This window comes from Alosa alosa, chromosome 9 (assembly GCF_017589495.1).
Source record: "Alosa alosa isolate M-15738 ecotype Scorff River chromosome 9, AALO_Geno_1.1, whole genome shotgun sequence".
NCBI lineage: Eukaryota > Metazoa > Chordata > Actinopteri > Clupeiformes > Clupeidae > Alosa > Alosa alosa.
In genome coordinates, this window is record NC_063197.1 from 24,796,640 (window position 1) to 24,811,104 (window position 14,465).

The window sequence follows — 14,465 nt, forward strand, 5'->3', positions numbered from 1 at the left end:
CACTGTGTTTCCCCTACTAGAATCCCAACTTCAAAGAGACTGGGATGGGATGGTATTTTTTTATTTTTTTTATTATATTTTTCCTCTTCCGCTCCTCTTGCTGAACTTGTTTTTTCTATTATTATTTCATTTTCCCTCTTGCCATTCTTGGAGTTTGACACACTTTACCAGGAACTTTTCAATTCCATTAAATACATTTGAAGCAAAAAGGAGTCCTATGTTCACCGCCTAAGAAACACAACCATGTTGATTCTTTGTGTGTTTGTTAAGTCTAAAAATAGGACTTCAAAGAGCTACTTGTTGTAGGACTCCTCTATTGAACAGCTGAACGTATCTAATTTAGAACACCATAGCTGGAAGGACTAGACTAAACTGATACAGTCTGTTAGTCTGGGAGTGTGTTGGCAAATACTGATTAGTGCTGAGTTGGAACAAGTGTACAGGACAAAAGATAAGGAAGACAGGGAATTCTTCTACAGAGTGACATTATACGTGTGAAAATAGCTAGGCACAAATAAGACTTTACAGTGTCACCCTTTTGTAGATAGAGCTATTTAACACTTAATTAGTTGAAATATTTCATGATATTCCCTGACAACAGGAATCGATATTCAACTCTAATTGGTGAAATGCAGAGAATTGGCCAGTTAATATGAGCCAGACATGAAATATAGGCACACAGTCAAGGTCAGGCAACCTATAGCCATACTAAAAATATCTACATTAATCTGATATTGATATAGTCTAGTAAATATCAATACAATTTCATTAAAGTGTTAATGACTTGGAGGATTTGTATGGAGTGCTGCTGTCTGCAATGCACCATGACACAATTAAGATTTAGCCCACAAGATCAGTTATACACTGTAGACAATGGGCTGGGTAATGGGCTTTTTGTATGGGATGGGTTTATGGTTTGTTAATCAATTCTCCACAAGTCACCTGGGAACGAAATGCATAAATCAACAAGAGCGGGATAGAACAATCTGTTTAAAACAAACACAAAACACAGTTTACTGATGCTTACTGTGCTGGTTGCAGTTAAAAGCAGTAATATACGTTTTTATCAGCAATTTCCTGAAGATGTGAAGCAAAATGGAACTAGAATTCAGGCTCCCCTGTGCCCGCAGTCAGTAATTGATAAGAAAAAAACACTACGAAGAGCAACTGCACTGCAAAAAACAACAGGCCAATAGAGACAGGATGTCAGGAATATCTGATTATTTAGTCTACGGTCTACGTGCAGCACAGTTTAAAGCAGGATACAAGTTCATATTCACCCTGTTTCACTTTTCACAGAGAAAAAACTTTCTGTGATGTGCATTCCCCATTCCAGGAGCATAGTGTTGATTGTATGCATGTGAGTTTTCATGTAAGTAGTGACCCTTGTTCGAACAGTTCATTAACTTGACAGGTGAATGTATTAGTAGTCCAGACGCAGGGCGTTACCTGTGACTTCCAGGGGCACGATGTCTTGTTCGTCGTTAATTCCGACCACCACTTCACAGCGGTACATGCCAGAGTCGCTCGAGCGCAGGCCCGTCAGCGCCATGCTGGCGTTGTAGCGGTTGTCCGGGTAACCAGGCAGAGTGACGCGGCCCTGGAATGCCTTCTTCACCTTGATGACGTTGCCCTTGGCAACGAGGACAGACTGCTCGCGCTGCGGGCCCCCGGAGCCACTCGGGCCCCAGACTTTAGTCCACTTGATGCGGGGCGGCTCATGGGACGGGCTGGGCCGCAGGGTGAAGACACAGGGCAGGAGGGCGGTGCCAGCCAGCGGCTCCTGGACCCTCTGGTGCGTGACCTTATGCATGTTCACCACTGTGTCCGCCCCGGTCAGACCTGCAGCACAGACAAGGAGAGGACAGGGTCAGTGGAAGCCTAAGATGTTCTGGGTCAAACTAGAAACTGCGATTGAACTATAATAACATGTCATTACTGTAACCATACATGTTCTAACATTGGCTATGACTAAGGGAAACATTACAACAACTGACAATATATCAGGACTTTTTGGCTGTCTGGACTATGTGTCTCAGAAACAAATAGACATTTAGGCAATTTGTTTTTTCTAGAATCAAACCTCAACTCAGACCTGCCCAACCCCAGTGTTCTTTAAAAATCACACCAGGTCATGTCACAAAACAATAAATATGTCCTGACACAGCTTCCAAAATGTTCAAAGTTCCAAGTTCCTATTGTCACAACAGATAAGGCCTCAGTCACTGCTTCGGTCTTTGGCCTGCTTGAACAACTCCTTTCAACATTACCTCCAAAATCAAAACTCAGCACATATGTTCTTAAAATCTTCTCACTTATTAGTCTTCTTTATTTGAAGTCATATTTGAACTTTTCCCTTTCATCTTCTCATTGAAGCCTAATCATGTTATGCTACTTATGCCTAGCGCTGATGCAGCCCAACACTTGAAAGGCAGTCGGTTCTGATACTGCATTTCAAATTGAGCCGTGTAGTTCCCAAAAATTCCCCACTCAAGAGAAGTGAAAATGCCAAGCAAAAATCTTTGGAGAGGCCCCTGTCTAATCTGCTCCATAATTCCCTGAATGAGCTGGCTGTAATCACCATCTCCTCACCTGCAACAGTGAGCCTATCTGCAGTGCGCATAATTACAATATTTATAAGTCACATAAGATGGCTGAGCTGACTATAAAACCGAAGGGACGTATTTTTCTCCTCATATATTCTCTCCCCATACCCCCACTTCCCTATCCGGCCCCCTCCACAAGCCTGCCTGTGAACACACTGAGACAAAATTCATTAGGTTATGTGATGGAAAGAAAGGGAAAAACACACACACACACTGTGTCGGGATGTGGAATCGACGGAATGAGCCTCCAGTGCCTGAAATCACTAGGGGATACCAGTTCATTCGCACCAGGACTTTAAAGCAATCCTTATTATATACACTTTCCATTAAGGCCCCCCTTGGTGAGTTCCAGCGCTCAGAAAAGCATTGATTTGAAGGAAGCGCGGAGATTTATTAAATATATCATTTGAGACGAGCAGTGTGGAGGGAGAAAACCTCTTTTTCCTTCCCACACTCTTTTATTCTCTCACACTCGAGGTAGGAAATCTAATTTTCGGGCACACATGAATGACATACTGGATCAGGGGAGAAAATGGCATGCCAGAATAAGGCCAGAGGGTGCAGAGTAGCTTCAGTGGATTTATTTCAACGCTGCTTGGAATTTACCTCAATGTCCTCTACACCCACCTCGCTCGCACGTTTTTTTAAAAACTCAGTTGAGGAATGAAAAACAAATGTTTGACCTGCTAAAGAAAATGCTGCCGTGCTGTTAATTAATGAGATGAGTGTTTTAACACATTAAAATGTCATTGATGATTGAAGTGACCCTGAAATGAGCAGGTGGTGCTGCTTGTCTCTTTCTGACTATGAGCAGCAGTCAAAGAGCTTTTCTATTCTCCTCTTCATTTACCTGCAATTAAGCCTCATAGTGGAGTATTTCTCTCCACACAACAAGATTTTCTAGCACCTTAAAAAAAATATTTCCATTCCATTTCCAGGCTTTAGCTGCCAGATATTCAATCACAGCGCGTCTCTCTCTCACTTCAGATTCTCATCTCGGAGCACAGTCTTCTCAGACTTTCTCTTTCTCTCTCTCTCTTTTTAAACATGAGAGCATCTCTCTTGGCCTGCGCTCTGCTGCCATTGCCGCTCGGCACATCGAGCACCTGAAACAGATCTGAAGTCAAAGCCGGCGATTCGAAACAGCCGATGTGTCGATCACGTTTTCACACACTGTAGGGTTGGGGACGACTGCGGCATGGTGAGTGCCAGGGCCCCCGGTAGCGATGCGACTCACTGTTGCGTAGCTGAATGCAGAGAGGGGGAGGCTCTCACCTCCTCAGCTTCACAAAGAGTGAAGCTCTTCCTCTCAGTGTCTAAGAGTGGGACTCACACACACACACACACACACACACACTTGTGTGTGACAAGCTTGCTGTCGCATCAGTGATGATGGAAAGTGCTGCAGGGTGCGTTTCCAGCAGGAAGTCACACATGACGGAGGCGACGGGAACGGGACACAGAAACACTCAGCGCTCATGAGAGCCCCGGCGCTCTAACAAATGGCAAGTTACGCCATGACACTCAGAAGGCGTCGGCGGCAGCGGCGGTGGCACAGCGTGTGCTACAGTTGCAGCAGAATGAATGGGAGCAATGTGAAATGGAGTTCTTGAGATCATTAAACTCAGCAAGAACACGCTGAAGTTGGCTCATTACATTGCCCCAGAGGACGCAGATATGTGTACCAAACTTTAACTTCAGATGAAGTGTTAACATCGGGCGTTCTTTCACCCACACTGGCATGGCAGCAATATTTTCTGGACACCAGCACACAGCAAGGAGCGGCTTCTAAAACCTACAGAAAGCGCCAGCAGCAGAAGCCTATACTGGAATCCTCAGGGGACCTTAGACTGCACACACACACACACACACATGCTGTTGTGCTGTAAATTCCATCTGCGTTGCTCTGAAAATCTGACTAGGAAGTGCGGAATGACATTTCCCAACTGGCGTGCCAGGTAATGTCTCCTCTGGCAAGCATCAATTCACAGGAGGGGTGGGGTTGGTGGTTGTTGGTTGCAGAGCTACAAAAAAATTGAGCAGAGAATGCGGAGGAGGGAAACATGTAAGGAGGAGTGTGTCACTGGTGTCTGGTGCCAGAGAAGCCTGGCGGGGAGCATGAAGTGGGGGGACAGAAAGTGATGGCAAAGGAACTGCACAGCGATGGGAACTATGTGGGGTTAGAGAGAGGGGGGGTGGGAGGTCTGCACCTGTATGATGTTAAAGCAAGAGCTCACTGTCCAATTTGATGCATTAAAATGTGCCAGAGTGAGTGACTGAAAGAGAGAAAGAGAGGGAGAGAGAGAGAAAGAAAGAGAGAGGGAGAGAGAGAGAAAGAGAGAGGAGTGAGGGAGAGTGAAAGGAGACAGGACTCTCAGGCTTGGCGAAGTGAGTCAGCAGTCTGAGACCCTGAGGGGATGCACCTCCAGTATCCCACAATCCCCCCTCTCTCACCCCTACCGCCCAGGGAGCCTGTCAGACAACGCTCTCATCTCTTCCTTTTGGTTCACCTCCCACAGGGACATGCCATTCCTAATCGTGTTTACTCCACACATCTCCGAGACAATTTCGGAGGCCATTTTACCCTCAAGTGGAACAAGCAATACCCCCCTCCCCTCCAAAAAAGAGCTTTCTTTTCACACACCTATTCATGTCGAGTAGACTGCTGTCAATACTCTATTTGTGTGTTTCGACATCTGAAGCGATATTTGCCTGTTCCAAATCACGCAGACAGGGGCATACACTATCTCAGTAAATCCTTGTTTCTTGTGCGCTTCCCAGCCCCGTGGCAAATTAAACCTTGCCATGAATAGATAGACTCAACAGACATCCACTTCCCTTTAGTCGATTTGCTTCCATTTCCTGATCCCATCTCTCTTTGCTGCTCCTGCCCTGTGGTGTATTGTTCTCGCCCGTTCCAATTTGCAACGTTAAATCAAAAGAAATCAATTGCAGATACCTTCTTAAAATCCAAATTATGGCTTCAAGGGAGGCAGGGAAAAATTGCTTTATTCCCTCATGGTTAAATAATGAATACAAGCATGGCGGCCCCATCACAGCAGATATAACAAATCTGCATTTAGATGGAAATGTTTTTACAAGCATAACCCCCCCGGGACCTTCCTTTGTTTGAAAACCTGCCTGTTTTTCTAATCTCTTCCCTAATTTTTTTTTTACACTAAATTAGGAGCAATCAGCAAAAGCCTGAATCAGAACTGTATGGAGTTGGACTGCACATACACCTCCACTGGTCTCAGGAGCAAAACAAACAGACAAACCAACCAACAAACAAACAAACAAACAAACCAACAAAACAACAGTCGTTCTCGTGGCCACAGCGCTCAGCCAGCCTTTGTGATGCAGCGTGATTGTCAGCACTGTCATATCGAGTCGTTTCTTTTGAACACCTGAAAATGATTAACTGCCGCCCGAGCCTCCTTTATCTGTCGCTCGCAGCAGCTAAAAGACAAGACGCTGGCGAGGACCGGGGAGAAAGTCCTCTGGCATTTCCCTCTCCATGGGCAAACAATGGCTGACAGGTCTCTCTCTGTGCTCTCGATGATGGTTTCGGGGAGCTTTTTTTCCTCTCGTTCTTTCTTTTCATTTGATAGAGGCCCTATTGTCTGCGGGCCCCAACCAGCCACGAGTGATTGATCAGTTGTGACTGTTCACATCACAGACTTTGGCCTCAGCTACATGAGCGAATTACAATCACTCACGTGCAAATGGAACAGTGCAGTGTATCAGCTGCCATCTCAAGCCCTCATATCAGGTCAGGTTTAATAGAATTGTGACATTTGGAAAAAAATAATAAAATCTGTGGTGTTCAGGTAAAAATTAGGTCAAGGTACTTGTAGAGTAATATACAATCAAAATGAAATTGATTCATTTATTTCTTGTGCTCAAAAAGTTTCTCTTGTGAGACCTTATTTAAACGGAGCACTGGGCTACAATGCTCACAGTGGCCCCTCACCTGGAAAGTTAAGCAACAACAAAAACTGGGCATATACTTGTGTAGTGAACTGGAATATACCTATGAATGTGAGCACGAATAGACATTTTTATAATAGGGTAAATTAATTTGATTATTTTGACTGACAAATAATAGATTATCAAAATGCTAATTTTACATGTTGGGAAAACATCTTAAGAAGATTAGTTATCATAGTTATGGGTTTTGTATCGATCATTCCTTGCTACCACAATGGCTCATTGTGGTAGAGTCCTTGAGAAAACTGCCTTAGCACACAGACCATAATAAACCTCTGGATCAGATGTTCTTCCCCTGACTTCCTGTTTGACATCCTCAGCCTTGACAGCACTGTGAGTCCTGAAGGCCTCATGGAGAAACAAAAAACAACCTGGGACTGCATGGAACAACAAAGAGCAGGGACCAGAAGACCAACAACCGCTGTGTCTCTCTACCCTGCTTATGCACACCCCCCACCCCAGCTCCTATTCTATTCCTAATGATATCCATGGCAACGGAGGTTACCCTCATACGGGAGAAGAGGGTGGATGTGTGGAAGGAGATGTCAGCTGCCCCGGCAACCGGCAGCCCTGTCTGTTTACGAGGACGACTTGTTACCCACCCACCCCCCCCCCCTCAATCCATGGGCACTCAGCCCCTCTTCTAAAGGACACTCATTTACAGGCGCGCTCACGGCAATCTGACACTCACTCTTGAGTGGCAGCTCCTTCACTGAAGCACAGTATCCCTGCTCTATCTAGGCTTTTGCTATTGGTGTGTCTAAAATGCTGTTGTGTTGCCGCTCCTGCTTTGATGTGAGCTAATTGAAAGACTCAGTCAAGTCTGTGATGCATGTGTTGCTTTGTCTGAATGTGGGAGTGTTGATGTTGAAGCTGGGTTATGTGTTACCTGCCTCCAGTTCTTTTTCAAAAAAAAGATCTATGTGTGTGTGTGTGTGTGTGTGTGTGTGTGTGTGTGTGTGTGTGTGTGTGTGTGTGTGTGTATGTGTATTCACACAAACAAACTGCAATGCCTTGCTACGTGTTGGCAGTAAAGAGAACAAGCAAGAGTGTGTCACCATGCTGATTGGATGCTGGTGTTGCTCTGCAACACAAACAGTCGCTGCCTGCAGTCCTTCCCCCACACATCCTCCGTACCTCACCACCGCCAGCACCCCTCCCCCGCAGTCCTACCTCTCCGCCAGTCGGAGCGACACATCAGCCAGTAGATTAAAAACAAACAGGGGTGCTGCAGACGGTGGGGGTGAACAGAACCAGGCGGTGGGGGGCAGGCGCGGGGAGAGACAGACACATGCAATGGTTTGTAATGACATTCCCATGCCGCCTCTGACTCAAATGAATTCCTCTCCCCGGGACCCCCTCCCTCTCCCTCCTCTCCTCTTCTCTCCTCTCCCTCTCTCCCTCCTCTCCTCCGTTGATGAATATTATCGGCGCTGGCGGCCCATGCCCCCACTGCCCCGTCCCACACACTCGGCGGCTGCGTCGGTGATTAATTCCTGGCCCTATGTTGTGTAATGATACATTAATCTCAGCGCTTGACGCAGGGGCTGCTGTGCCCGCGCCACTCTCTGACACGGAGGCAGCCACCCGCACCACTCCACCGCCAGAACCACAACTGCCCCCCCCGTCACTCATCATCACAGCAGTCACTCACCTGAGACCAGGTGACAGGAGGGAGGGGTGATGTCTGGTAAAGAGGACCCTTATACAGGCAGACAGAGGGGAGTGAACATGGTTAGTTATACAATCGTACCACCATCGGCCCGTTAGGGAGCAGACTGAGCATGACCGGTGGGAAACAATATGGCACCTTTTGGTGGTGCAGTGTGCCGTGGTGTGGTGCGTGGTGAGCGTTCTGGCTCATAATGGCTGCCGTGCATCATCCAGATGGGTGCTACACATTGGTGGTGGTTAGTGAAGTTCCCCATCTTCACTGTAAAGTGCTTTGGGTGCCTTGATAAAGCGCTATAGAAATGCAAGTTGATGTTGTTGTTGTCGTGGTGTGGTGCTGGGGCTGGCCTGTGTTTGTGTGCTGACGTGTGCAGCTGTGTGCCTTCTCTCCTTGTCCTGCGGGCCCCCACAGGGAGCACTCCACGCAGCCTGCTGCCTGTCAGGTCCACTGCAGCGGGGCTGGCTTCACTCGGCGTCACCGGACGCTCTGGTGCAGCAGGGGCCCAGCTTGGCCCAGTTGTTTACATCAGCATTTAAAAGACTACAGGACACACACACACATTCACACACATGCACACACACACAGACACACACACACACACACAGATGAAGCTCTGAAAAACTGAAGGCAATATGAAGAATGGCAGCTCTGGAGTCGAGGGAGGCCCAGTGCTCGAGACTGAGTGCTGAACGGCTGAATTCCACTTCATTTACTGTCAAGGTAAAAATCTCTTGTTTGGAGGGAGAGGCATGTCTGACTCACTCAGAGTATCCTGACACCGCCCCATGCATCCCTCACCAGAAATCTCTCTCTATTGCGTGTGTGAGGGGCCAACATGCCGGCTTGATCCACTGTCTGCCACATCTCCGCACACAAGCCCTGCTCGTTCGAGAGATAGTCCGCAACCGCGATAGGCCTGGGAGACTGACAGCTCGCGATCTCCAGCCGCCTGGCAAAGGAACCTTCACGTCTTCTCCGTCTGGCGTCCCACACAGATGCACGCGCCGTGTGTGTCAGGGAAGAGATACAGCCAGGGCCAGATCCCAGATCTCACATCTAACATCCAGCAAGCCCTCATCCATCTCACAGAAAAGTGAGGAGGAGGAGGAGGAGGAGGAAGAGGGGAGTAGATGGGAGGCAGAGGCATCAGTGTCAAAGCGCTTTGTGAATAAAACATCATGCACTGTACAACTGCAGGAGGGCGAGCGACTGAGATCACTCGCCCTCCCGTTCACGGCTCAACGAACAGCCCCGGTGGAGAGGAGTGTGTGTGGTGGTTGCATGTTACCGTGTCTGGAGAGAACTTGCTGTAAGGCACTTAGAGTGAATAATGGGAAGTATTTAGGCAATGATGGCGAGACATGAGGCTCCGTGGTAGATAAGGGCAACATTCCTGAAGTGCTTTATATCCCCATTTGACACGGCAAGGAGTCGAGATGGGGATTGGGAATGGGGTCGGAGAAGTGATCGAGAGAGAGAGAGGAAGACATCGTCTTCATCTGGCATCCGGAAAAGATTTTTATTAGCACTTCTGGAAAAGCGGGCAAATTGCGTGAGAGTAATTATCAGATCAAAGGAGAGAAGTGAGTCCTCCCCTGAAGCCACCAGGGCTTAGTGCACTGACAGAGCGCGATGCCATGAGGTGACTCTCAATGGCAGGTCTAATGAGACAAACTGTCAGTTGGAGCAATTACTGTGTGTGTGTGTGTGTGTGCGCGCACGCGTAGGTGTGTGTGTGTGTGTGTGTGTGTGTGTGTGTGTGTATCTTGTACAGGGGTCCGTGAGAAGCGAGTGACAGTGTGATGATGAGAGGCAAGAGCAACAAGAGGGCACAGACTTAGGGTAGAGTGCAGCATGACACGCCGCCCAAGACTCACTGGCATGATATGCCAACTACACATCACAGGGAGGCTGGTTCAACACAGCCGCTTCACCTGAAGCAACACGACGACAATAAGGCCAAGAGTTCAACGTATGGCCAGTGATGTAAATGCTAATGCTTGAAGAGGGACGAGACTGTAAATGTGATCAGGTGGAGGGGTGTGAATGTGGACGTCTCACGGCGCATGTAAAGAGGGAGATTTAGGAGTCGGGCGTCAGCAGTGAAGCGTTGCGACAGTCAGAGAGGAGAACCGAGGCGAGAACTCACCGTGGCCATTGGAGTGGAGCAGAGCCACCAGCAGCAGGGCCTGCAGTACTTTCCCTCCCCAGTCTGCCACCATCCTGGAGCTGAAACAGAGAGGGGGAGAAAGAGAAAGAGAGAGAGAGAGAGAGGGAGAGGCAGACACAGAGAGAGAAAGAGAGAGAGAGAGAGACAGGGAGGGAGATAGAGAAGAGATGAGCTGTCAGCATCTTGATTTCCAAAACAGTAGCAGGCTGGGTGCCTTTGGGTCTCTTTAAAACAGTGGTGTTTGCAGTTCATCAATTTGTAATGGCACTGGAGCTTGATGGAAGACAGAGCAATATCTTAAATTCTTCAGGAAATGGCTTGTAAAGAAACCCTCCACGAGAGGTGTCAGGTGCTTGTTTGTCTAGCTTGGCCCCGATCAGAGTCTAATGTTCAGCCTCCCACCCAGGAAATGTTCCCACTAACACCTCCGGGTTTCAATTATTTGGTTTCCACCTATCAAACGTGGCTCAATACAACCAAAACAACAACAAAAAACAGAAGCATTCACACATGACTGAAAGTGCTTTTCATGTTGAGACTGGATATCTGCCAAATCATTTCTAACCTCCGATTCCTGAGGCTTAACAGCATTTTGAAGGATGTCGTGAAATTTTAATTAAAACAGGCAGCCAACAGTACAACACATGCTACGTTTTACTGAGAGAGCAAAACAGTCAGACCGTGAGGAGCCCACCTCTTGAGCTTTGAGACTTTGAGGCTTTTAAAAAATGTTTTGTTGTCTTGTTTGTGTTTTGTTTGCTTGTTTTTCCACTGAAACTAAAGGGTACAAATGTCTGAACAAGCATTCTGAGCTCAGTGTCTGTGCACAGAGTTCTCAGTGACTTCTTTGTGTGTGTACATGTGTGTGTGTGTGTGTGTGTGTGTGTGTGTGTGTGTGTGTGTGTGTGTGTGTGTGTAATAGGGTGGTCCTTATTTTTCAACTTTTGAAAGTTGCTCTCACCCCACCAATATGTTTGAATAAATAAAACCAAATAATTGGGCAACATTTTATCAATATTTAGAGGTTGCTCAAGACCTTTGAAGTTTAACACATACTGTGCAGTATGCATATTTAGGATTTTTTGTGTATTATGTGATACATTGTGCTAGCATGTATAATTGTTTAATAATATATGCTTATGGCAGCAATGGACGTATTTGACCATGCAGTCAATGACAATGTGTATTGATTATTGGTGACCACATTAAAATGGGAATTCCATATTGTCCATGCAAATTTGCAATGCTGATTTGCTGATCTCATCTGCTGATTCCGGTATTTCCCAATAATATGCTGTTGTGAGCAATTCATAGCAACTCCTGTTTTAGTTGTGATATGTCTTTCAAAGCATCAATGCGAATGAAGCACAATAGACAATATACACTGAGACAATGGCTGAAGCAACACAAAGCCAATTCGCTACATGGTTACTTGGATCAGAAGAGACTGAAATAACTGGAACAAAGTTTCCCTCCAAGAAGCAGGTGTTATGTTTGTTGTAATATCACCTTAAAACATTGAAAAAAAAAACTTACTGAAAGTGCAACAGCGGTGATCAAAGAAGTCTTGGTATTCTAGGACAAGGCTAGGATTCCTGTTCGTCCCCAACATCATGCCATAAAACAACTGGAAACACTTCACGACAAGTGGCAGAAGAAAAACACCAAGATAACTTCTGAGACTCAGCAGTGCAATGTAGAGGCCTTCGTAGACCAGTTGGGAGACCTGTTTGATATTGCACATCAAGATGCACTCATTCTTCTCAAGAATCCAGAAGATAGAGACTTTCTTCTGGCCCAAAGAGAAAAAGGATGTCCTGGGTGTACAACTGTACAATATGATGATACAATTTAAGTCTCTCACTTTGGCCTTTGGCCTTGGACACTGCCTGGATTTGCTCCTTGTTATTTTAATTCAATGATATACATCCCCAACCGCACACTGCGGTCTTCTGATGAGCGTCTGTTGTGTCGACCAGTCATAAATGCTAGGTCAAATTCAAGACTCTTTTCCTCAGTGGTTCCATGTTGGTGGAATGAGTTGCCCAGTGCTCTCCGTTCCTGTGATAGTTTTGGGTCATTTAAGAGGGGTCTAAAGGCATATTAGTCACTTAGGGCATTAAGCGCTTCTTATGCGTTATGGTTTGTAAAATATTGTTTTATTTCCATTAGGCTATTGATTAATTTGACATTGTTGTTTACTATTGATATTCTCTTTAATGTAGTCTTACCATGTTGTCTTAATGTAGTCTTACCAAAGTTGAACATTTCCAAAAAAAAATGTTTTACCCCATATAAGGACCACCCTAGTGTGTAAATAATAAATGTAGGTCAAAAACTCTATAGCCAAGGGCGCAATGTGAAGCCCACTCTGAGAGATTGGACAGAGATAGCTGGTGGTGATAGCAGTGGTGCATTTTAGTCAAGCCGTGTCAAAGACAAACACAGGGATATTAACCCTGGCATTACACAGAGACACACACACACACACACACACACACACACAGAGAGACAGGAGAGAGAGAGAGAGAGAGAGAGAGAGAGAGAGAGAGAGAGAGAGAGAGAGAGAGAGAGAGAGAGAGAATGAGGCCTGTTATACATTGTGAGGCACGCATATTTTTCGACTGTAGGCTTTTCAATATAATGTATCACTTTTTAACCACATACTCTAATAAAATAAAGTAACACAATACAAGGAAACACCAATAATTCTTTGAAAGTGGTTCTAACTGTGACCCTATCCAGTATAGACAGTGTGTAGCCTGGAAAAAGCCAAAATAGCACAAACAGTCCTCTTGGCTTGGTTAGGGGACATATATGACATGGTCAAGGGTATGACAGTGACTGCCAAGTAAATAAATGGCTGGGAGACTTCTAGAGCAATTCTGCTTCCCTGTCGCCACAGCTTTGCTCGACACAGAGACCCAGTTCAGCTCCGGATCAATAATCCCCCAGTGTCTCTCTCTTTCCCTCTTTCTCTCTCTCTCCATCTCTCTCCTTCTCTCTCTCACGCTTTCACTCCTCTCAGCCAGTGTCATTACCAAGAGCTTTTTGCATTCAAGTGCACCAATCAGCAGAGCAAGCAGTGTGTCTTTCCAGTTCACCTGTCATCTCTCTTTCTCGCAGGGTCTCTGACACACTTAATCTCTTTCCATCCTTTCACTCCCTCTCTCTCACCTTCTCTTTCATTCTTTTGTGTGTCTCACACACACACACACACACACACACACACACACACACACAGACGCAGATGCACAGACAAACACACATACACTCACCCACCCACACAGAATTACTCTCACGCTCTCTCTCTCTCTCTCTCTCTCTCTCTCTCTCTCTCTCTCTCTCTCATTCACCCACATTCACACACCCACACATACATACACATACACACACACGCATGCACAAACACACTTTCAGCGTCTCTCTCTGACACACACACACACTCACACACACACTCTCACACCCAGACACACTCCATCTCAGTCTCGCCCCTTGTCTCTCCCCCTTCCACCTCATCTCGTTGAGACAGGTGTGAAAGCTCCTCTGTCTCCCGGTGACCTCCACACTGGCAGCGCCGGCCTCCATCAACAGGGCCCATCTCAGCTGGAGAGCTCCCGAGTCTATCTCTTAATTGTATCTGGGCCCGACCCGCAATGCTCTCACCGCCCCACACAGGCAGGTGACGGCTGACACGCTGAGAGGGTCCTATAAACACAAGCTTTTAAGGACACACTCAGAAACAAACACATACACACACACACAGACACACACACACAGACACACAGACACACACACACACACACACACACACACACATGCACACATGGACACACACACACACACAGGAGGGGAACATACTTCGCAGAGTTTCAAAGACAAGTGAAATCTGAACAGGTGCAACCGCCGTCTTGGCCAGTGAGAGTAAGGAGTCAAACTGTGCGTTATTTTGGACCCGCAGTCTGCATCCTCTACTCCCTCTCTCTCCCTCCCTCCCTCTCTTTCCTCTCCCTCTCTCTCTCCCTCC

At 46.6% G+C, this 14,465-nt stretch overlaps 1 protein-coding gene across 1 annotated transcript in view; it reads right to left on the bottom strand.

Moving 5' to 3' along the window:
• The window catches only part of ncanb (neurocan b), an 87,666-nt gene that overhangs the window by 51,348 nt on the left and 21,853 nt on the right, over window positions 1-14,465 (bottom strand). The window contains exons 2-3 of the mRNA XM_048252694.1: window positions 10,418-10,497; window positions 1,450-1,842 (exon numbers count right to left, since the gene is read on the bottom strand). Of these exons, the coding sequence (XP_048108651.1) occupies window positions 1,450-1,842; window positions 10,418-10,490 (466 nt within the window). The 5' untranslated portion in view covers window positions 10,491-10,497. The remainder of the gene's footprint in view (window positions 1-1,449; window positions 1,843-10,417; window positions 10,498-14,465) is intronic.